General features: G+C 39.2%; 4 protein-coding genes, 1 non-coding gene and 1 pseudogene across 5 annotated transcripts; 2 read left to right on the top strand and 4 right to left on the bottom strand.

The window, feature by feature from the left end:
* Window positions 1–194: 194 nt before the first annotated feature.
* LOC130718339 (uncharacterized) lies at window positions 195–1,039 on the bottom strand (annotated as a pseudogene).
* Window positions 1,040–1,805: 766 nt separating this feature from the next.
* Window positions 1,806–2,740, bottom strand: LOC130717299 (uncharacterized). Its single transcript, XM_057567480.1, has 2 exons — window positions 2,117–2,740; window positions 1,806–1,997 (listed from the first exon to the last, which is right to left on the bottom strand). Exons 1-2 carry the CDS (start codon window positions 2,738–2,740, stop codon window positions 1,806–1,808), a joined length of 816 nt encoding a protein of 271 aa, XP_057423463.1.
* Window positions 2,741–6,647: 3,907 nt separating this feature from the next.
* LOC130717298 (uncharacterized) lies at window positions 6,648–11,135 on the bottom strand. Its single transcript, XM_057567479.1, has 4 exons — window positions 10,673–11,135; window positions 8,453–9,907; window positions 7,927–8,176; window positions 6,648–7,722 (listed from the first exon to the last, which is right to left on the bottom strand). Exons 1-4 carry the CDS (start codon window positions 11,133–11,135, stop codon window positions 6,648–6,650), a joined length of 3,243 nt encoding a protein of 1,080 aa, XP_057423462.1.
* Window positions 11,136–11,265: 130 nt separating this feature from the next.
* LOC130721651 (small nucleolar RNA R71) lies at window positions 11,266–11,372 on the top strand. The gene has a single exon (XR_009013572.1). It is a non-coding gene; the product is annotated as a small nucleolar RNA R71 (small nucleolar RNA).
* A 3,653-nt stretch (window positions 11,373–15,025) lies between these two features.
* LOC130717290 (uncharacterized) lies at window positions 15,026–15,774 on the bottom strand. The gene is made up of 2 exons (XM_057567465.1): window positions 15,634–15,774; window positions 15,026–15,544 (listed from the first exon to the last, which is right to left on the bottom strand). The coding sequence occupies exons 1-2, from the start codon at window positions 15,772–15,774 to the stop codon at window positions 15,026–15,028; spliced, it is 660 nt and encodes a 219-aa protein (XP_057423448.1).
* Window positions 15,775–19,477: 3,703 nt separating this feature from the next.
* LOC130717288 (uncharacterized) lies at window positions 19,478–20,441 on the top strand. The gene is made up of 2 exons (XM_057567462.1): window positions 19,478–19,907; window positions 19,987–20,441. Exons 1-2 carry the CDS (start codon window positions 19,478–19,480, stop codon window positions 20,439–20,441), a joined length of 885 nt encoding a protein of 294 aa, XP_057423445.1.
* The last annotated feature ends 1,872 nt before the right edge of the window (window positions 20,442–22,313 follow it).

Genomic DNA, 22,313 nt, shown 5'->3' with positions numbered 1-22,313 from the left:
ATTTGATTACATTTTTATCTCTTTTTAAATCAAGTAAAATAACAAACAAAATCCAATGGGAAGTAAAATAACGCACATAATCCAATTGAAGCAAAATAACGTACATAATTCAAGGGAAGCAACATAGCCTACATAATCCAGGTCAAGGATTTTTTAAAGTTACAAATAATTCAAAATTAGCCAAATAACATTAATCAATCTTCTGTAATGTCGGTGAATGTTTCTGATGGAGGTCCACAGTCACTGGAGAATACCTGTGAATATTCACATAAATGAAAATTGAGATCTGTAAAAATCTACAGTCACTTTTATTTTAATTATATATGTGTAAAAAAGATTTTCATACCTTAACTATGTTGGGCAATGTTATGTTCAGGTAACAATTAGATTTTCTAGGAGAAAACACAGCTACCTAAAAGCAAAAAAGGAAGAAACAATGTTCAACTTGTCTAAAGAAGTAGAAACAATAGTCAAGTCGGTTAGAAATAATAAACCTTCTGGATAAGCATAACAGATCCAACATTTATGTCCTTCGCAAATTCGCTTTCAGTGAAAACCTTGTGATGGACAATAGCACCGACAGTGCCCGTAGGATCCTGAAACTCAAACTCATATGGCATGACAGAGGACATTTAAATACCATGACATTGATGAAAAAGAACGCGGAAGATGGAAATACCTTCAGTGTAACTGACACATCGCCGAATCCGTTTGGTGTGCATGATTTGATAACTGCGACGATGAGATCGACCCTTTCTAGATGGTGAGTGATGGAACCCAGAGGAGTTGCAGATCCGCCTAATTGCAGGGCTGAAAGCCAAGCATTGGAGTGAAAATCGGGATCAGTGTCGTGACCGTCTTCGACGACTCGCCTAACAAATTGTTGGGTTGGAATGAGGTGTCCGTCGGTGGTGGAGCTGCGTTGAATCATGGCGGCCTGGACGACACCAGCAGGGCCGGGAATGAGAGGATGAGAACTTGCAGAAGAGTTGCCTCGGAGTTTTCAAGGGCGGATGAAGGTGGGCAAATCTTGTTCCATTTTGATTTTGAAGGTTTCGTTGAAAGAATGAAAGGAGAGGATGAATACCAGAAAGCGTAAATCAAGCAAATTTATAGATGAAGGATTAATGGGGTTGGTTGTTGTTGGTGGTGGATAGTAATGAGGTTGGTTGTGGTTGGTTGAGAGTAATGAGGTTGGTTGTGGATAGTGATGGAGAGATTTAAAACTAAAATGAGAAATAAAAACTAGTTATTAAAGAGGGGAAAAAAATTAAAGTTCGGATCCCCAGATTCCGAAGTTGCTCGGAAAGTAAATGTCAATCGTGCCAACTCATGGAAGCATAGGAAGAAATGGCACCATTTCGGATACTGTAATTCCGAAATGTCTCGGAAACCGTAATGTCGAAGATTACTTGGGGTGCCAAATCTTAGTACACGCATGGAAATGGAAAGGAGACTTTCGAAACATTTCGGACTCCATAGTTTCGAACTATTAGATTCGGACTATAGCCTTCCGAATGGTGAAAACAAATGGGGTGGCAAGTTACCTGACTGTAATAGTACGGACATTAGCATTCTGAAGAACTTCGGAAACCGGTGTTCCGAAATCCTGTTAACCAGTTAAAATGACAGTACCAGAAACAATGCAGGCAGAAACCACAAATTCTCATAACCAGCTACATTGCAGGGCAGAAACAGATAAAATGCACATATTCAAACAGTTTAATACTGAATCATAATACTTTGAACTTCTAATTAGTGGTTCATATGTCATAGATACAAATTAACAAACATAAATCCTAGTCTCAATCTTCTGCAAGGTCTATAAAGACATTCTCTTGAGGACCACCCGTAGCATCAATCCAAGCATTGAATTCTGCCGTAAATGTAGCCAAATGCGTCGGGTACGGGATGATCCATTGGTCGGTGGGTTCTTTGGCCAAAAACGGCCATTGGGGAGCGAGTGTTGGCATAGGATGTCCCGTCTTTTGCTTGAGCTACATTTGAGAGTATAGCAATAAAGTTAGATAAGAACAAAGTGGTTGAGAACAAAGTTTACTAAACGTAAATAATTTAACGTGACAAGCGAGTGTAAGGTACTTAACGAAAGATATACCTGAACAAAGTGGTTGGTGACATGACCAACTGCTATAACGGGATGTACTTCCGGGGGGGCGCCTCCTCTCAATGGCAGATAAGTGTAACAACCGGCTAATGAAATGGAGATGAAGACAACTTGAAACCTCGTAGCAATGAGGTACCCCATCTCCGGTAGAGACGTCCACTTGTCTTCAGTTGCTTTTGTACCAATCAGGAGGATGAGACGATTTTGTAGGGACTGAACCCTCTCGTAACCATATATGTTGCTATAGTAAGCGGTATTCTCTGAGAGTTCTACAAGCAACTCTTCCCTAATCAAAGACCAACCGTCTTGACCTATGTCGGGTCTCAACAATGCAACTACTGATTTATAACCACAATTACCATCTGGGATAACATCTATGACTTTTTCTATATATTGATGGAAGAAAGATGGCAAATCTTCCAAGTATATGCTGGTGGTGGACTGGTTGCTCTTCTTAGACTTCTTGTTTGACTTCAGAGCTTGTGGTGTAGGAGTTCGGTTTCGAGGACAAGAGACTTTGTTAGGTGTTGGCTTGAGGCTATTGTTAACATGTTCCCAATAACAAGGATCACGCTGTAATGATGGTTTTTGTTGACTAGGTGGTTTACTCTCCATTGCCTTGGACGAGCGCTTGGGCTTTATCTTCACTTGAGGAGGACACAGTGAACTACTAGAAGGACAATAGAACTCATTTACCTTCCTCCTTAGCATACTTTGGCCCGCAACATCCAAAGTGTTGAAATAAGCGGTCAAGCCATCAATCTCTGACTGGAGGTCTCCTTGGTTTGAGGCTTGACTCCTGTTGGTCAATTCGCAAGTGTACGAATACCTCCGGGTTTTAAATTATCGAACCACAGGGAATTAGTTTGCAAATTCAGTTTAAGATTCAAGTTCAAGGTTGAAAAGCAAGTAAAATTCAGTTTTAATAATTGGTTGTTTCTTGAGTTTGTAAAAGACAAGTAATCAAGTAATAAAGCGATTGAAAAACAGAGATGAGATTGCCTTGGGTTCTTGTTCAACTAATTCAGTTTTAGCAAACTGATCGAGGTCGTACCCGATACAAATAATTAATTTAGAAAACTGTAGTAACTAGGAAGTGACTCCTAGGTCGTTTCCCAAGGATTATCGTTTCAACAAAGATTCAGTATTAAGAACGCACAACGCACACACACTGGGGGGGGGTTTTGTGATTCAGTTCAAAAGATTAGCAGAAAGTAAAAACAGATTAATACGATAAGTAAAGACGGACGAATCCCTTTGTTCAGTATATCGCTGCTCAATCACGGGTATCTAAAGATCAATTCTTGTTATTAGTTTCCTAGTTCGTGAGAATTAATTAACTAAGCGATAACTAATTCACAGATTCCTAAACTAAGCGATTAAGAATCTTTTACGCCCTAATATGAACTAAGCGAACATACATCATCTTCTAATTCGTGAACCTAAGGAATTATGCAAACCCTAGCCAGAAGTAGAGATGAAGAAAACTAATCATGCGAAGTCTATTAAGCACTATACCTCAAGAGCGCGATATACTTTGCAAAGGAATTCGTTCGAAGGAAATTAGCCTTCCATGGATGGGGCGAATTCAACAATTATATTGGAGAAGAGACTAGGGATTAAAAGCATAAACCCTAACAGAACTCTAATAATTACTGAAATTCGAAATTGCATATAATAATAATGTAGAAGGCCAAAAAAAGTTCTTGTTTCTCTCAGCACAAACCCTTAAATAGGAGCTGAGATCACAAATCCTAATCAAAATCAAAATCAAATCCTAAAAGATATCAAAATCAAATCCTAACAAATCCTAAAGATAGAGTTTTAAAATAACAACCTAAATAAGTTTGAATCTGAAAGATATCAAACTTAATTTATTCCGAAATTAAATCCTAATATTTCCTAAAATACAATCTTCACTCCAGCACAATCAAATCTTCATTCCGCAAATCTCCAAAATGCCCTTGATGTCAAATAAAACCTGAAAATAAGAATAAACGTAATTAGACAAAATAATAGAAATCTCTGTCAAGCAAGGTCAATTAATTACGAATAATCATTAATAATGACAAATTAAGGCTATATAAAATGGGTAAAATATTGCTCATCACAAACCTTCCTATTCAATTAATCCGGAGTCTCTCCTTGATGTTCTAGCCTAGTTAGTTATCTTTCGATGCCTCGCAAAGAAAACCCTTCCTAATCAAAAGATAGGTTCAATTCCTTGATAACCTAAACATTTGCTAGAAGCACTAAGCATACAAATCAGGCCAACAAACCCCAACCCTTCCTCTATTCCTAGCAGCAAGTATAGAAGGAGTAATCTCACAACAAGTCCCAATTCTATAACAAACTATCGTTATGATTATAGAAAAGTAAGAAGCTAGCATGCATTCAAGCTTGAAAGATAAAGCAAAGAAGTGAGATTCAAGGGTTTACTCAGAACATCATGAATAGAAAAGGATTGATAGCTAAAACATTCAAAGTCTTACAAAGAACCCAAAGCAAGCATGACTATGGAATCCATACAAGAAGATAAAGATGAAACCTGAAACATAGGGCTTAGGGAAAGCTCCTCAAGCTCCAGAACTCAAAACCTCTCTTCTAACTTATGAAAATATGACAAAAGGTTCCAAGAGAAATGTCTAAAAACCATTTTATAGGCAAAACAGGCGAGACTGGGCGCTTAGGCGCCAATTCAGAGCGCCTGAGCGCCAATTGCATGCAAAAACATGCTCTCTGGACCCTAATTGGCGCCTAGGCGCCAATTCCCAGCGCCTAGGCGCTCAAGCTCGCTGGAAAAGACTTTTTAGCTTCTTGTAACTCCTCTTCCAAGCCTCTTTAAGTCCTCCATCAATTCCAAGCTTCTTGGCCTTCTTTCACCTTCAGTTCCTGATCTGCAAACTTAACCAACAAGCCAAGGAAAATTCTAGAAGCTCAAAGAGCTTATTAGCACAAGAGATCCTTCAATTAACACAATAAAACCATGCAAGTCCTAAACTTACTTAAAATGGAAGAAAACTCCCTATAAAACTACAAAATTACCAAAACGAAGAAAAGACTCAAAGAAAGATAAAAATGCATGAGAATGCATGAAACACTACATGAGACTCAACAAAAAGACTCAAAACAAAGAAAGAAATGACCCTAAAAACACCACTAAACAAGGGTCATCACACCACTATACTCAACGACAGATCGCCCTCGAGCGTAAATAACACTCGCTTGCCCTCAAGCGCAAGAAATGCTCCCAAACAAGTGCTCTCAACAAGGAATACTTCACAAAAAACAGGGGGACAAAGGAATCACAGCTAGTTCCAAGAGAAAGACCCAACAACCTACTTCATGCATCTTTTGAAAAGAGAAGAGTGTAGAGTCCATTCATGAGAAGCATATAGAACTAAAATCCTAGGACGAGATATTGATTTAGTGCACTGAGCACACAAGCAAGTTCATAGGTCCTGAATGTCATTCACTCAATAGCAACCACGATCAAACATGCAAATATTCAAAGAGACTTTAAAAAGGGCTGAAACATTGGCTAGGTAGACATGATGGTGGTTGGTCCCTAAGGAAATTCTAGGCTTCAAGCACATTGAGTGTGGTCCAATTCTAAAACCCCTCGGAGCTTTTCACAATAAACTTTTTAGCACAAGTCTCTTGTACCCCCCTTTTTCCAACTTTTTTTCTCTTTTTCAACTCCAGTTTTTGTTAAGGAGTTCTTTTTTCTTTTTTTTAATGATTTTTTCTTTTCGGGGCAAGAGACTATTTCACAATTTTTCAGCTCCATACAAATATAATCAAGGACCATCACTCCCCAATATTCCAACCAAACATCCGCCCCAATCACTTGGCTAAAATAAAATCTCCAAAAAGGCTCAAGTGGGGCAACTAAAGACCATGTTCAATCAACTAATTCAGAATATCAAGAAATCCTATAAGTCTCAAGAATAAAGCAAGAGTCACAAAGCATGCTATGAGTGAAATTAATGCAGAGCCAAGAATTGCAAGTGAGTCAGGATCCTCCAGGGAAATTTTATGGTGAAGGGTCAAAGATAGACCCTTAATGGACTCACCTCAACTCCTTTCTCAAGAAACACTCGGAAGACCGAAGTCTCCTCCTCTCTTCCCCAAACATGCAATCACTCAACCCCGAAAACAGCAACAAGTATTCACAAAAGCATTTTCAAAACAGCACAAGTAGGGAAGCAACACTATAGCTAAAAGCATGTGAGTATAGGGAAGTAAAAGACCCAAAAACAAAAACCAATTAACAATGCATGATAAAAAGAAAAATAAAAGCTACAAAAGAAAAAAATATGTAAAAATGCATGAGCTAGACTAAAGGGAAGAGTTGACCTTCTTTACCAACTACCATGGAGGCCTTAGAGCCACCTCCTATTCCAGAATTTAGGTTCTCAATCCCTGCACAATGCAACAACCAAACAAGCAAAATAAAACAAAACTTGGGTTGTCTCCCAAGCAGCCCATTGTTATAGTCTTAGGTAGACTATCCCCCTTATCAAGGAGGTTTGAAAAACATGGTTTCCAACTTCAGCACCTCACCACCTTGGTACACCTTCAATCTCTGCCCATTCACAGTGAAAATATTCTTGGTCTCTGGGTTTTCAACCTCAACAGCACCATGAGGAAACACCCTCTTGACCACAAAGGGTCCAGACCATCTAGACTTGAGTTTTCCAGGGAAAAGTCTCAATCTAGAATTGAAGAGTAGCACCAATTGCCCTGAGACAAATTCCCTATTCAAAATTTTTCTATCATGCCACTTCTTTGTTTTTTCCTTGTAGATGCTAGCACTCTCATAAGCTCGGAGTCGAAACTCATCAAGCTCATTCAATTGCAAGAGTCTCTTCTCGCTAGCAACTTTCCAATCAAAATTCAATTTCCTTATGGCCCAATAGGCCTTGTGTTCTAACTCCACAGGTAAGTGACACGCTTTCCCAAAGACTAAGTGGAAAGGAGAAGTACCAATCGGAGTTTTAAAAGCGGTTCGGTAAGCCCATAAAGCATCGTCAAGTTTCCTTGACCAATCCTTTCTGGAAGAATTTACCACCTTTTCAAGAATACGTTTTAATTCCCGATTAGAAATCTCAACTTGCCCACTAGTTTGGGGGTGATAGGGGGTAGACACTTTGTGCTTTACACCATATTTTTCCAAGAGAGACTCGAAAGCTCTGTTGCAAAAGTGGGTACCCCCATCACTTATAATCGCCCTAGGAACACCAAACCTAGTAAAAATGTTCTTTTTTAGAAAAGCAACCACCACCTTAGAGTCATTTGTTGAGAGTGCAGAGGCTTCAACCCACTTGGAAACATAATCAACAGCCACTAAAATATACTGGCAACCAAAAGAAGGTGGGAAAGGTCCCATGAAATCGATGCCCCAAACATCAAACAACTCAATTTCCAAAATATTTTTTAGGGGCATCTCATTTCTCCTTGAAATGTTACCAGTTCGTTGACATCTATCACAACTCTCAACAAAAGCTCTACTATCCCTATGCAGCGTAGGCCAATAGAAACCACTTTGGAGAACCTTAGCAGCAGTCCTCTCCCCACTAAAATGTCCACCATAACTTGATCAATGGCAATGCCAAAGAATTTTCTCAAAATCAACTTCTGTGATACACCTTCTAATGACTCCATCAGAACAAATTTTGAAAAGGAAAGGGTCATCCCAGAGGTAAGATTTTGCATCATGCAGAAATTTTTTCTTTTGCTGCCATGTCAAGTCATGGGGAATAAGTCCAGCAACACGGAAATTAGCAAAATGTACATACCAGGGTAGGGGTTCCTTGGTGGAAACAGCTAGGAGTTTCTCATCCGAGAACTCCTCTTGAATAGGTATTGGGCTGCACGCCCCACCTTCCAATCTTGACAAATGGTCTGCCACGCTATTGTCCTTGCCTCTCCGGTCAATAATCTCAAGGTCAAACTCTTGAAGGAGTAAAACCCATCGAATCAACCTTGGCTTAGAGTCCTGTTTAGCAAACAAATGCCTCAAAGCAGCATGGTCAGTATGAACAATTACTTTAAAACCCAAGATGTAAGGCCTAAACTTTTCACAAGCAAAGACTACACCCAACAACTCTTTTTCAGTTGTAGTGTAGTTCCTTTGAGCCTCATTCAACACTCTACTTGCATAGTATATCACATACAACACTCTTTCTTTCTTTTGACACAAGACAGCCCCTAAAGCTAGATCACTAGCATCACACATGATTTCAAATGGTAGAGACCAATCCGGAGCAACAATTACCGGGGCTGTCACCAAACTCTCTTTAATAGACTCAAAAGCTCTCAAACAATTCTCATCAAAAGTAAAAGGTGCTTCCTTCTCAAGCAAGTTGGTCATAGGCTTAGCTAATTTGGAAAAGTCTTTAATAAACCGCCTATAAAATCCAGCATGCCCGAGAAAACTCCTAATACCCTTGATGTTAGTCGGGGGAGTGAGCTTTTCAATGACTTCAATCTTAGCTCTATCAACCTCAATCCCCTTTTCGGACACCTTGTGTCCAAGAACTATGCCATCCCTAACCATGAAATGGCATTTCTCCCAATTCAAGACCAAGTTGGTCTCTTGACATCTTTTCAGAACCAAGGCTAAATTCCCTAGACAAGCATCAAAATTTGGACCAAAAACAGAGAAGTCGTCCATAAAAATCTCGATGCAAGTCTCTATCAAGTCAGAGAAAATAGCAAACATACACCTTTGGAAAGTAGCTGGGGCATTACAAAGCCCAAATGGCATTCTCTTATAAGCAAACACGCCGTAAGGGCAAGTGAATGCCGTCTTCTCCTGGTCTTCCGGTGCAACACAAATTTGGTTGTACCCGGAATAGCCATCAAGAAAACAGTAGTATTGATGCCCAGCCAACCTATCAAGCATTTGATCTATGAAAGGCAAAGGAAAATGATCCTTTCTAGTTACCGAATTCAGCCTCCGATAGTCAATACAAACCCTCCACTTCGTCACTTGACGAGTGGGAATCAACTCATTGTTCTCATTGGCAACCACAGTGATGCCTCCTTTCTTGGGAACCACTTGAACGGGACTTACCCATTCACTATCCGAAATTGGATAAATCACACCTGCATCAAGCAATTTAATTATCTCTTTCCTCACCACATCCTTCATGGAAGGGTTAAGTCTTCTTTGAGGTTGGACTATAGGTTTGTAATTTTCTTCCAACAAAATTTTATGCATGCATATCGCAGGACTAATACCTTTGATATCATCAATAGTCCAACCCAAAGCTGACTTGTGATCCCTCAAAACTCTGAGGAGTTTCTCTTCTTCCAAGGGAGTGAGAACACTATTCAAAATAACAGGTTTATTCTCACCTTCCTCAAGATAAGCATACTTGAGAGAGGAAGGGAGTGACTTGAGCTCACTCTTCTCCTCAATTGGAATCTCCTCATCCCTAGTTAATTCTTCTTTCCAAATGCTTTTGGTGGCAAGAGATGAGACAGATTCTAATTGAGATAGAGTAGCATTCACCTCATGGTACAAAGAATCAAGTTCTCTCTCAAGATTTTGGTCCTCTATCTCTAACCCCTCCATGATTGTTGTTTCCAAGGGGTCCTTAATAGATATCCTAACAAACTCTTCACACACGAGCTCATCCACTACTTCACATCGGAAAACTTCCTCATCCGCTCGGTGTTTCAAAGAGTCAAAAATATTGAAGAGGACCTCATCTTCACCTACTTTCAAAGTTAGAGTTCCCTTAGCCACTTTAATCTCAGCCTCACCAGTGGCTAAGAATGGTCTCCCCAATATGAGAGGAACTTTAGAGTCCTCTTCCATGTCTAAAATGACAAAATCCACTGGGAAGACAAACTTATCCACCTTAACCACAACATCTTCAATGATCCCGTAGGGGGTTTTTAAGGACCTATCCGCCATTTGCAAAGAAATCATAGTTGGGGTAACCTCACCTAGGTTCAACCTTTTAAACATTCTAAGCGACATCAAGTTGATACTCGCTCCTAGATCACACAAGGCTTCTACCATAGTTAACCCCTCTATCTCCACCGGAATAGTAAAACTCCCGGGATCTCTCCTCTTTTTAGGCATCTTCCTTTGCAAAATGGCACTGCACTCTTCAGTCATCAAGATAGTTTCATCGACCTCACTCAACTTCCTTCTCTTACTGAGGATATCTTTCATGAACTTAGCATAGATTGGCATTTGCTCCAAGGCTTCGGAGAAAGGAATATTAATATGGAGTTTCTTAAAAACTTCCAAGAACTTAGAAAATTGTTTATCCAAATTTTTCTTCACCAAAGCCTTGGGAAATGGAATCTTGCGGAGTTCAGGAGTATGGGTATTTACAACTCTAGTCCTAGTGGGCTCTCTAGCTCTTTCCTCCATAACACCCTCATCTCTTTCTACCTCAGCTTCCTCATTTTTCTCTCCCTCTACTTTTTCCTTTGGCTCATGTAACACTCTTCCACTCCTAGTGGAAACAACAGCGGTATTTTCTTGCTCAGTTAAAGTTAAAGTTTCGGAAGAGAACTTACCTTGGTGATTCTCGGACATTTGCTTTGCTAGCTGTCCCAATTGACTCTCCAAGCTCTTTATAGCCATATCATGGCTCTTGTAATTGCTCGATGTATGATCAATGAATCTCTCAATCAGCTCCTCTAGACTCTTCTTGCCAACCGTCTTTACAACAATTTGCGGCTGGTCAAGAGGGCCTTGTTCTGAGGTTGGAGCCCCTCTTCCAGGAGTTAATGCTCTGACCTTGCTAACATCATCATTGACAGTACACTGGTTACTATCATGAGACTCACCACAAAATTTGCACTCCAAACTAGTTACTTTCGCTCCAATTGACTTGGTATCCTGTATATGTTTATGCATTTCCGCTACTTCCTCGGAGAGTTTCTTGTTGGAGGCTATGAGCTTATCATAAGTTTCCACTTCAAAAGAACTTCTTCGGATTTGGCGTTCATTCTCGGAGTTCATGGCTCTCATCGCCATTTTCTCTATCAAATCATATCCCGCTTGTGGGGGAAGAGCATCGAACTCCCCACTTGAAGCCGCATCCAAGCCAAACCGTGATGAATATAGTAACCCATCATAGAACTTCGCCACACATTCAGCTTGGGTGAGATTGTGTTGAGGACATTTCCTCAAAAGCTTCTTAAAGTGCTCCCAAGCCTCATAAAGATTTTCATCTGTGGATTGTGTGAACGTCATGATGTCATTCTTCAATTTCCTCAAGAGGGACCTTGGGAAGAACCTCGTTGTGAATTTTTCTGCAAGGTCTTCCCAAGTAGTGAGACTCCCTTGAGGTTGTGAATTCAACCATTCCTCTGCTGCGTCCTTCAAAGAGAAGGGAAATAGACTCAACCGGATTGCTTCTGAAGAAACATTCACCACCCGATAAGTGTTGCAATTCCGGATGAACTTCTCCATATGAGCATGAGGATCTTCCGAGGAACCTCCACCATATTGGCTTTGGCTCACCATGTTGATGAATGCCGGTCTCAACTCAAAGTTCCCCACTCCTTCGGGAATGACAATACTTCCGGGATAGTCAAAGCTCATGGACCCCGAAGTTAGTTCCCGAAGAGTTCGGTTGGCATTCTCAACTTCTTGTTCACGCAAGCGGAGGGTGATACCCTCTTGGATCCTTGCCTCAATGTGGGCTTGCATCTCCTCCTCTGTCATGCGGCCACCCATGGTGGTGCCTCTCTTGAAAGCAACCTACGTATGACACTCAACAGAGAAAGATTAGTAGCTCCAATTCTAGACAAGTTAAAACTTTAAAACTTAAACCAAAAATCGCAAAACAATTCCCCGGCAACGGCGCCAAAAACTTGTTGGTCAATTCACAAGTGTACGAATACATCCGGGTTTTAAATTATCGAACCACAGGGAATTAGTTTGCAAATTCAGTTTAAGATTCAAGTTCAAGGTTGAAAAGCAAGTAAAATTCAGTTTTAATAATTGGTTGTTTCTTGAGTTTGTAAAAGACAAGTAATCAAGTAATAAAGCGATTGAAAAACAGAGATGAGATTGCCTTGGGTTCTTGTTCAACTAATTCAGTTTTAGCAAACCTTCCTATTCAATTAATCCGGAGTCTCTCCTTGATGTTCTAGCCTAGTTAGTTATCTTTCGATGCCTCGCAAAGAAAACCCTTCCTAATCAAAAGATAGGTTCAATTCCTTGATAACCTAAACATTTGCTAGAAGCACTAAGCATACAAATCAGGCCAACAAACCCCAACCCTTCCTCTATTCCTAGCAGCAAGTATAGAAGGAGTAATCTCACAACAAGTCCCAATTCTATAACAAACTATCGTTATGATTATAGAAAAGTAAGAAGCTAGCATGCATTCAAGCTTGAAAGATAAAGCAAAGAAGTGAGATTCAAGGGTTTACTCAGAACATCATGAATAGAAAAGGATTGATAGCTAAAACATTCAAAGTCTTACAAAGAACCCAAAGCAAAAGGGGTTTTAGCCAAGCATGGCTATGGAATCCATACAAGAAGATAAAGATGAAACCTGAAACATAGGGCTTAGGGAAAGCTCCTCAAGCTCCAGAACTCAAAACCTCTCTTCTAACTTATGAAAATATGAAAATATGACAAAAGGTTCCAAGAGAAATGTCTAAAAACCATTTTATAGGCAAAACAGGCGAGACTGGGCGCTCAGGCGCCAATTCAGAGCGCCTGAGCGCCAATTGCATGCAAAAACATGCTCTCTGGACCCTAATTGGCGCCTAGGTGCCAATTCCCAGCGCCTAGGCGCTCAAGCTCGCTGGAAAAGACTTTTTAGCTTCTTGTAACTCCTCTTCCAAGCCTCTTTAAGTCCTCCATCAATTCCAAGCTTCTTGGCCTTCTTTCACCTTCAGTTCCTGATCTGCAAACTTAACCAACAAGCCAAGGAAAATTCTAGAAGCTCAAAGAGCTTATTAGCACAAGAGATCCTTCAATTAACACAATAAAACCATGCAAGTCCTAAACTTACTTAAAATGCAAGAAAACTCCCTATAAAACTACAAAATTACCAAAACGAAGAAAAGACTCAAAGAAAGATAAAAATGCATGAGAATGCATGAAACACTACATGAGACTCAACAAAAAGACTCAAAACAAAGAAAGAAATGACCCTAAAAACACCACTAAACAAGGGTCATCAACTCCCAATGGGTACATGTTCTCAACCAAGTATCTTCCAGAAAGTATGGACTGCCTCATACGGAATTCTATCGTAACTATGAAGTGCACACGCACAAGGAAGCTCATGGGTAACTTGAAACACGCATCCACAACCATCACGCATCACTCTGTTCTGTTCATCTTCCATGAGTTGCATGGCCTTTCTGGACACAAATCCCCTGACATTTGTATACATGGGCGACTTGAAACGATGTTCTACAAGGTTGATACTGCGCTCAAATGATGCCTTGATTTCATTGTGTCTTACAGTGGTCAACTTATCCACTGTAGGGATGGCACCCGCGAGGGGCGGGGGCGGGGAGTGCCTCCCCCGTCCCCATCCCCGCGTCTCTTTCATGTCCCCATCCCCACTCCCCATCCCCGTGGGGGGTGAATTTTCTCCCCATCCCCAATCCCCACCTCCCCACGGGTCCCCGCAGATCCCCATGGGGACCATTAACACAACATTAAAAATAAAATAAAACTAAATTAAATATAAAAATACTTAAATTTCCACGTGGACTACAAATAGTTAAATATGAAAATCACAAATGAGAATGGAACATGTCAAGTTCTATGAAAATATATAATGAAGTTCAAATAACATTTAATTTACTATTAAGGGTATTATTGATTTTTTACCTATGTATACAGGGCGGGGATTCCGCGGGGCGGGGAGGGTGATCCCCACCCCCATCCCCAAATTTATCTCGGGGGAATTTTTGTCCCCATCCCCATCCCCACAGGGAAAAATTCCCCAAGATCGGGGCCCCAAACGGGGCAGTCCCCACGGGGATCCCCATATGCAGGTAGAAATTTCCATCCCTAATCCACTGCATCCCACGAGGCGCACAAGTCACCTCTACCGTCTTTCAGCATCCTCTTCAAGGTTGAGTGTGCACTTTCAGTCCTGCATACAAAAGATCATACTCTATCAATTTCTGGTAATAAAGCAAGACTATAAAATGAAAAAAAATATCACAAGCAATAAAGTGTGCATTGTACCTGTTACTCGTTGTTGTTCCAAAATGCAACACAGAATTGGTCCACGCACTCACAAATTTCTCCTTGTGCTTTAACCATGTAGTAGAAATGTAGGATATGAAATCTGGGTAGTCCTTACACATGACACACATTTCCTTCCATTCCTCATCAAATTGTTCCATTGTTTCAGCATATATCAGGCATTTCCAGTTCTCCATCACTGAAAGGGCAAAATCATCCGTGCCAATCAACACTTTGCACTTTGCCTCCACATTCTTGTTTATGTGGAACCGGCATAATAAATGGGTACAATTGGGAAGACATTGCTTAACAGCACTCAGTAAAGCCAAATCTCTGTCAGTCACAATCACTTGAGGTAATCTGGCGTTATCGGCAATAAGAGACTTCATGCACTCCAAGGCCCAAACATAGTCAATTGTGTGCTCCCTAACTATGTAGCAAAATGCTATGGAGAAAGTCAACCCCGTAGAAGTGAGACCAACCATTTCAAGCAAGGGGATCTGATATCTGTTTGTCTTGTACGTGCAATCCATGATGACCACATGAGAGAATGTGTTGAAGAGTCTGATCGCATCAGGATTAGCCCAGAAGAGATCCCTAATCTCACTTGAATCAGCTTGTTGCCTTTCAAAGTGAACATACTTGACTTCTACCAACTTCTTCATCAAATGTTGCATTTCTGTCAATGGTCCCCTCTCCTATTTTTTAAACCTTTTGTTGCAACTGTAAACTTGAGTGATTGTAGTCAAGTTACCTGGATTGTTTTCCTTCAATGCCGCTAGTATTTGTCTCGGTGGAGTCCAAGTACTAGTCATGGTGCCCACAAGCCCCTTCTCTTCCTCTGTTAGTCGACCAACGTAGGGGTGGCCAACTAGTGATTTAGCTGGTTCATGGTTGTGTTTACCATCCATCACTTTCAGCCGCCACATTCTATCACCCTTCGCAGGTCGTCCTTTGAGATTAAACTTACAATCGGCTTTTTGTGATGCGGTCTTTTTGTACTTGAATGTATTCGGGTCCTTGTATGGCCTGTAAATACCATGCTTCACACACTTAATAGTAACAAATACCTTTCCTCCACTTATAGCATAGTCAGACCTTGCGATCACCAGCACATAACCATTCGCCTTTCCAACATTCTTAGCCCATTGTTCAAGCTCATCACGAGTATCAAATATATGTTCAATGATAACATATTGCTTTAGAAATAAAACATCCTACCAACCATCACTATTTATTCAATGATCATCACATCATTTTCCAAATACATAGTAGTATGTTCCAACAATAATTATTCAATGAATACCTGATCAGTTGTAAATAAATGTGTGGCGTCCACGCTTATAGGAGGGGGCACCCACGGAATGATATTGCTAGGCTCAACATTTCCAGAACCGCATGCGGCATCAACCAGTAAATCTTCTTCATATAGGTACGGTTCAGTCATTCAGCCTGCATAAAACAAACTGCCACTGGTTAACTATTTCGGACATGTTGATTCCGAAAGGCTTCGGATAGAGACAATCCGAAAGGGTTCGGATACCAACAATCCGTAACAAGCTCGACAACATCAGAATACAAGCAAACAATGGTGGTGCAAAACGAACTTCCAACAAACACCAATGAAATGTAACTACAATGAGAAGTAAAGCAGGATATGAAGGGGGGAGAGAAATGAAACTTATCAGAAGGAACTTGGTAGCAAGGTGGAACTTGGAAGGAGATGGTGGTTGAGGGTGGAGCAAGGTGGAACTTGGAAGGAGATGGTGGTGAGGGGGAGGAAAACAAACGTGGAGGAAGAAGAGGAAGAGTGGTGGTGGTGGAGTTTTATGAATCAGATTGTAATGGGGGGGGGTGATGGGGTTGGTGGTGGAGGAGTAATGGTGATGGAGTTGGTGGTGGAGGAGTAATGGTGCTCAAAAGGTGGCAGTGTGCGACAGGTTTTCGGACCCAAAGAATCCGAAGTACTTCGGAGAGGAAGGTTCCGAATTATGTCTGTCATTTAAGTGTCAGTCTCAATAAGGTATTATTCGAAACTTTGGATTCCGAAGTGTTACGGATACCTTGTGTCCGAAAGGGTATTTCTGGCATTTTTTAAAAAATCTGGGGTGGCATTTCTAAGCCCTGGGGTGCCAAATCCAGGGCTCATTTCGTGAAGGTTCAGATCTGGGTGAGGGGATGCTGAGGCAAATGTTTTCCGACGTCCTCCTTGCGCTCTGTCACGCTTCCATTCCCTTCCTGGTGGTGTGGTGGCTGGATCTCGATCTTTCTCCCTCTGTGGTGGATGCATAATCTACTCTCAATCATGGTAAATGTTCTTCCTTTCATCCATGTTCTTCTGTCACTTTTCCATTTGATATCTCACTCATTGTCCCTTGTGATGATGTTGTGTGTCGCTATTGCATTTTCAATTTTCCCCATCCCCTCACATTATGTTTTGAAATGGGATCCAATTCAAGTCAAGATCTTATTTTTATTTTTTGTTGGGTTTGATTTGCGTAGCAGACAGGAAAGTGGCAAGGTTTGAGAGGAGAAGCCTAAAGAAAGGCACTAAGAAGGGAAGAAGAAGAGCATGTGAAGCAAGATGCTGAAAAAGATGAGACTTCTGACTGACTCAGGGGGAGTAGAAAATCAAGAAGTCTGAATTAGGAAAAGAGAATAGGAATTTTGAAGAAGAATTACCATTCTTTTGTTTCTACCCTATCTTTGAGCCAAACCTGTTTCTTTTGACCAATTTCCTACCGTAATAAACATGATGATTCAGAATGACAATTTTTTTAAGTATGTTTTGCTTCTTATAATCTATCTCATTTCTTGAATCTGAATACTCTAATAACTTATCTCATAATATTTTCTCTAGTAAATTGCTCTGACTTAATGTTTGCTCTGATGCCATCACAAGGAGAATTTCTGGTTTGGATTTGGGTAATGTTTATGTTGTTTCTGGGTTTGTGGGTCACATTTTTTTTGGGATTTTGAAGAACATGGTGGAGAGAAGATGATTGGGGATGAAGATGATGGGTTAAAATGCAATTTTAACTTTTTTTTGTTTCAGTCCCTCTGCATATTCCACGTGTAATTAAAATAATTCAAAACCTTCTAAATAACTGACATGTCAGCGGTCACCTACAAGCTGACATGCCCACATCAACAGTTAAAATGGTCAAAGGATGGAAAACTAACGGTTTACTAAGTAAAGGGACAGAAACCATCAAAAATTTAGTTGAGGGACAGAAACCAAAATTTCGCTATAGTTCAAGGACGAAAAGAATATTTAACCCTATTTATTATATTTAGACCATTAGGTGGAGTAAAATTACTGATTTAGATAACTCCTTATTACTCAACCAACACACAATGGATATGGATGCTAGTAAACAAATGGTTAAATATATTTTCTTTCCTAAAACATGCCTGATTTGATTTTCGTCTCTCATGAGAGTAAAGTTTGTAAATCATCCCTCTATTTAGAGACATCTCCATTTTTAGTCCTTGACGGAAAATGGGCTCTAATGAACTTGTCAAGTGTACGACAGCATTAACATGACACGTTGTGTGTATTAACAATGGATCAAATACAAATTTTTTCCACATAAATTTTATTAATACATTAAGTAAAATAATAAAAACTTACAACAAATTAAATACAAAACACTAAACTAATTAAACCCAAAACAAATTAAACACAAAACACATTCACCTTTTTGTCATTCTTCATCCTTTTTCCTTCTTTATCATTCTTTATCTCAGCCTCACTCCACCTACCATCTTCTTCTCAACCCATCAAACCCACAAATTCATCCATCCCAACCCATAAACAAACCCATCAATCTCAACCCCCACTCCCTCAAAATCTTTTTCTTCTTTCATCTTTTTTCAACCTAGAAACAAACCTTATAATTTTATGAACTGAAGCCAACAATTAGTGGTTCCTCTCATCATCTTCAACGTCACCATTGGATTACCTTTCCTAACATCATTCTGAATCAATCAAATGACATATAAAACCTCAACCTATGTCTTTGTCTATCTATCTTTGTTTTAGAGTAAGGTCACATAGAGGCCGTTTGGATACCATAAATAAGCTCTTATTACAGCTTTTTCACTAGAAAAAAGCTAGAGCTTATTAAAAAGTGGTGTTTGGATAATTTATTTTAACTTATTAAAAAGCTTCTTAAAGATCTTTTTGAAAAGCTGGGTCCTGGAGCTTATTTTTTCTGCTTTTTCGGGAAGCTGTTACCTAAAACTTTATTGACAAAATTACCCTTAGCAAAATATCAGAATGACAAGCCTTGTCCTACATTTCAATTCTCTCCATCCGAAACACTAAACCCTAGCACACAAATGGTTCCCCACTGAATCTCGTCGCCGCCGCCGTCACGGCCTCCGCCGCCGTCACGATCGACATTCTTTGGATTCAACTTATCGACATTCTCATTCGAATTGAATCAGTTCATCAAAACCTAATCGTGCAGTTCCTTTTCTCTCTATTTCTCCTACCAAGGTGCGTCTTCGTCTGTTTCGAATTCATCAAATTGCGACTCTGTTTTCATTATCTTGAATTCTGATTTATCCCAAATTTGTGGTTTAATTTTTGTAGTTCTTATAGGTTACAATCCGATTAGGGTTTGATGGATAAGGGATTTATATGTTATAATCTGATTAGGGTTTGATAATTGATCCTGCTTATGTTATCAATTTTGAGAGATTCACTTTCTGTTGGTGGTTCTGTTCTTTGCCAATTTCGAATTCATCTGGTTGCGTTCTGATTTTTGTGATTTTCATTTTGTGTGAATTTGTTCCCCAAATTTCCAGTTCAATATTGTGATTGAAATTGAAATCACCACACTGAAATCTGATTAGGCATGGAGCCTAATCAAATCAAAATATTTATAATTACATGGATCTGTATGTGTCTTATGTAGTTATGTTAGATTTTATTTCTTATTTCTTTGTTCTGTTTCCCTGTAGTAGATTTGTTATGATCGTTGGGTTTCTGAAATTCTAAATGGTCATCCGATTCGTTGTTACCAAATGTTTAGAATGAAGAAACATGTCTTCTTCCATTTATGTGATGTGTTGCAAAACAAGTATAACTTGAGGCCAACTCGCAATGTGGGAATTTATGAGCAGGTTGCTTTTTTTTATACATGGTGGGTCAACCAGCTTCTGTTCGCAATTTAGAGGAGAGATTCCAACATTCTGGAGAAACAATATCTAGACAGTTTCATAGCGTCCTAAATGCTGTTTGTGGACTTGCAAGAGACATAATTAAACCTATTGACTCATCATTTAGTGATGTTCCTGATGAGATTAAGAATGATGTCAGATATTACCCTTATTTTAAAGATTGCATTGGTGCAATAGATGGTACTCACATAAGAGTTTGTGTTCCTCCTCAACTCCAGACAACTTATATTGGTAGGAAAGGTTACACTACCACTAATGTCATGGCTGCTTGTGATTTCAACATGTGTTTCACCTTTGTCTGGGCTGGGTGGGAGGGTTCTGCACATGATGCTAAGATTTTTATGGAGGCTCTGCGTAGACCATCATTGCATTTTCCCCATCCTCCTCATGGTACGTAATATTTAAAACTTATAATTATATAATATTGTTACACTTATGTATTAACATGCGATAATATTTTATTGTTTAGGTAAATATTATCTTGTTGATGCGGGATACCCTACTTTTATGGGTTTTCTAGGGCCATACAAAAAAAATAGGTATCATCTTCCGCAATTCAGAAATGGACCTAGAATAACAGGGAGAGTTGAGGTGTTCAACTATTATCATTCTAGTCTTCGCAATGTGATTGAACGATCATTTGGTTGTTGCAAAGCAAAATGGAAGATACTAGGTAGTATGCCTTCTTATGATTTGAAGACACAAAACAAAATCATTACGGCTTGTATGGCTTTGCATAACTTTATTAGAAGAAATGATAGAAGTGATGAAGAATTTGATGCAAATTATGAAAATGAAGATGGAGGAGGAGAAAATGAAGCTGGCCCAAGTACTGTTACATGGGAGGAACCTGATTTTCAAAGTTCCTTGCAAATGGAGCAAATTAGGGAACACATCAAAAATATGTTTCCAACACGAGTTTAGCTTTTTTCCTAGTTATCTATGATACTTTAGTAGATATGTCTTTTTATTTGTAAGGTGGTATGATTATATTCAAGACTACGAATTATGATTTGTATTAACTATTTGATACTTGATATGGTTTGACGTTATTGTTAGAGCATTGTTAACATTATGATATTATGACATTTTTTTTTAGTAGAGATGCTTAGTGTACACACACATTTAATTTTTTGAAAATTTCTAACACAAATAAATAAAATATTTCAATGTTATTTTAAAAAAACATTGTTCAAATATTTTTTGCCAAAAATATTTCATTAAAAGCTACAAATATAATATTTATTTATAAAATAACTTAAATAATTTTACTAATAAATAGTTTAATGATAAATTTTTTAGTATTTAAATATTTGAATCTATTAATATTAAAATCATGACCTTTTTCGTAATTTTATAAAATAAAAGTGCTTATACAAATGTATCCAAACGCCACTTTCTACTTGAATAAGCACTTATGTATGTGTGCATCCAAACGCTAAATAGCTTATTTAAGAGGAGCTTTTTCATTTAGAACTTCTACAAAAAAGCTCTTTTTCTATAAGAGCTTATAAAGAAGCTCATCCAAACTGCCTCTATTCAATTTCTCATTTCAACAATTGTTTATCTTTATTTATCTTCTTCCCTCTTTTCCCAATTTTAGCTTCATTTAATAAACCACCAAATAGGCAAAACCCTTGTTTGTTCTTCCCCTACACAATTCAAGAAATCAAAGCTAAAACAAGCCAAACGCACAAAACAAAGCAAAGCATAGAGCCATAGAACAATACTATGAAGGATCTGAATCTGGTTGAATGTTAACATAAAGCCATAGAGTATGGTGATTCCGATATGGTTGGGATTTCTTCCCGGCCCTTCTTAGGATATGGTAGCTGATTCGCTGGCCAATAGTGAGATGGGGTAGTCTCGAGGAGTGGTGGTTTCAGATTCACTGGTTTGGAGACAATTGAGGCAGCAGTTCTTCATTGGGTGGTGTTTACTGAAGCCATATGGTTTTGTCTCGGCGATGCTCTATTCTAGTCCTTTTGATTTTGGTCTCATGAGGCAGCAAATTTCGAGTTTGCTGTGGAGCTTGGTACGTTGAGGTCTTCGTTATGGTTTCTTGGGGCTTCAACTGGCTATACCGTGCCTCTTATTTCAGCGTGCATCTCGTTTTTTCTGTGACGACTCTCCTCTATGCCTCTTTTACCTCTGTCTTTAATGTTGCCCTTGATTTCAAAGTTCTTCTCTTGGGTTTTAGGTTGTTCTCTACCTGTCCTGATTCGTTTTTGAAGATGCATGTTTAGTCTTGTTTTTTCTTTTTTAGTTTTTTTTTTCTATCTCTTATGTTTATTTCCTTTAGTTTTTTTTTTCTTCTGGTTCTAGTTTTTTACGTTTTGGTCGGATTTGGTTTTGTCGATTCTCCCCTCGTTGTTGTTCAACACCTTTTCTTTGTTGGGATGATATTCTGTTTTAGCCGGGTTTGTGGCTTAATTTGATCATGTTTTAGTTAATCTCAATCGACGTTTCTTGGTCCCTAATGGAGGCCTCTTCTCGGTGTGGGTTATTGATTCTAGGTGTTGTTTGTTGTGCTTGAAGCATACTTTCATATTGTTATGGTTTTGTTGGTTGGGATCTTGTTTGGCGATCCATGGGGCTTTTTCAGAGATTTTGTTTGTTTTTTCTTTAATGGATGGTATTTTTCGGGTTCATTTACCATACACACGTTTTTCCTTGTGTAGGTTTGTGCAACCTTGCGCAAGGGAAACGTTATGTATAGTAAGTTTTTGTCTGATCTACGTTATAGATTCTAAGATGTTTGGGCTTGTACTTTTCAATCCTTTTCAAGATTGGGCT

This window comes from Lotus japonicus, chromosome 5 (assembly GCF_012489685.1).
Source record: "Lotus japonicus ecotype B-129 chromosome 5, LjGifu_v1.2".
Classification (NCBI taxonomy): domain Eukaryota; kingdom Viridiplantae; phylum Streptophyta; class Magnoliopsida; order Fabales; family Fabaceae; genus Lotus; species Lotus japonicus.
This window is presented reverse-complemented; position numbering and strand designations above follow the sequence as displayed.

Excerpts from the sequence above, each read along its gene's own strand:
- LOC130717299 (XM_057567480.1), bottom strand. The coding sequence starts at position 2,740 with ATGGAGAGTAAACCACCTAGTCAACAAAAACCATCATTACAGCGTGAT. Across the intron at positions 1,998-2,116 it reads TCACCAACCACTTTGTTCAG|CTCAAGCAAAAGACGGGACA; the intron begins GTATATCTTTCG and ends TCTCAAATGTAG.
- LOC130717288 (XM_057567462.1), top strand. The coding sequence starts at position 19,478 with ATGGTGGGTCAACCAGCTTCTGTTCGCAATTTAGAGGAGAGATTCCAA. Across the intron at positions 19,908-19,986 it reads TTTTCCCCATCCTCCTCATG|GTAAATATTATCTTGTTGAT; the intron begins GTACGTAATATT and ends TTTATTGTTTAG.
- LOC130717298 (XM_057567479.1), bottom strand. The coding sequence starts at position 11,135 with ATGGCGATGAGAGCCATGAACTCCGAGAATGAACGCCAAATCCGAAGA. Across the intron at positions 9,908-10,672 it reads AATGTCCGAGAATCACCAAG|CCACTGGTGAGGCTGAGATT; the intron begins GTAAGTTCTCTT and ends GACCATTCTTAG. Across the intron at positions 7,723-7,926 it reads ACCAAGGAACCCCTACCCTG|TTATGGTGGACATTTTAGTG; the intron begins GTATGTACATTT and ends CCATTGATCAAG.
- LOC130717290 (XM_057567465.1), bottom strand. The coding sequence starts at position 15,774 with ATGACTGAACCGTACCTATATGAAGAAGATTTACTGGTTGATGCCGCA. Across the intron at positions 15,545-15,633 it reads ATTTATTTACAACTGATCAG|GATGTTTTATTTCTAAAGCA; the intron begins GTATTCATTGAA and ends GATGGTTGGTAG.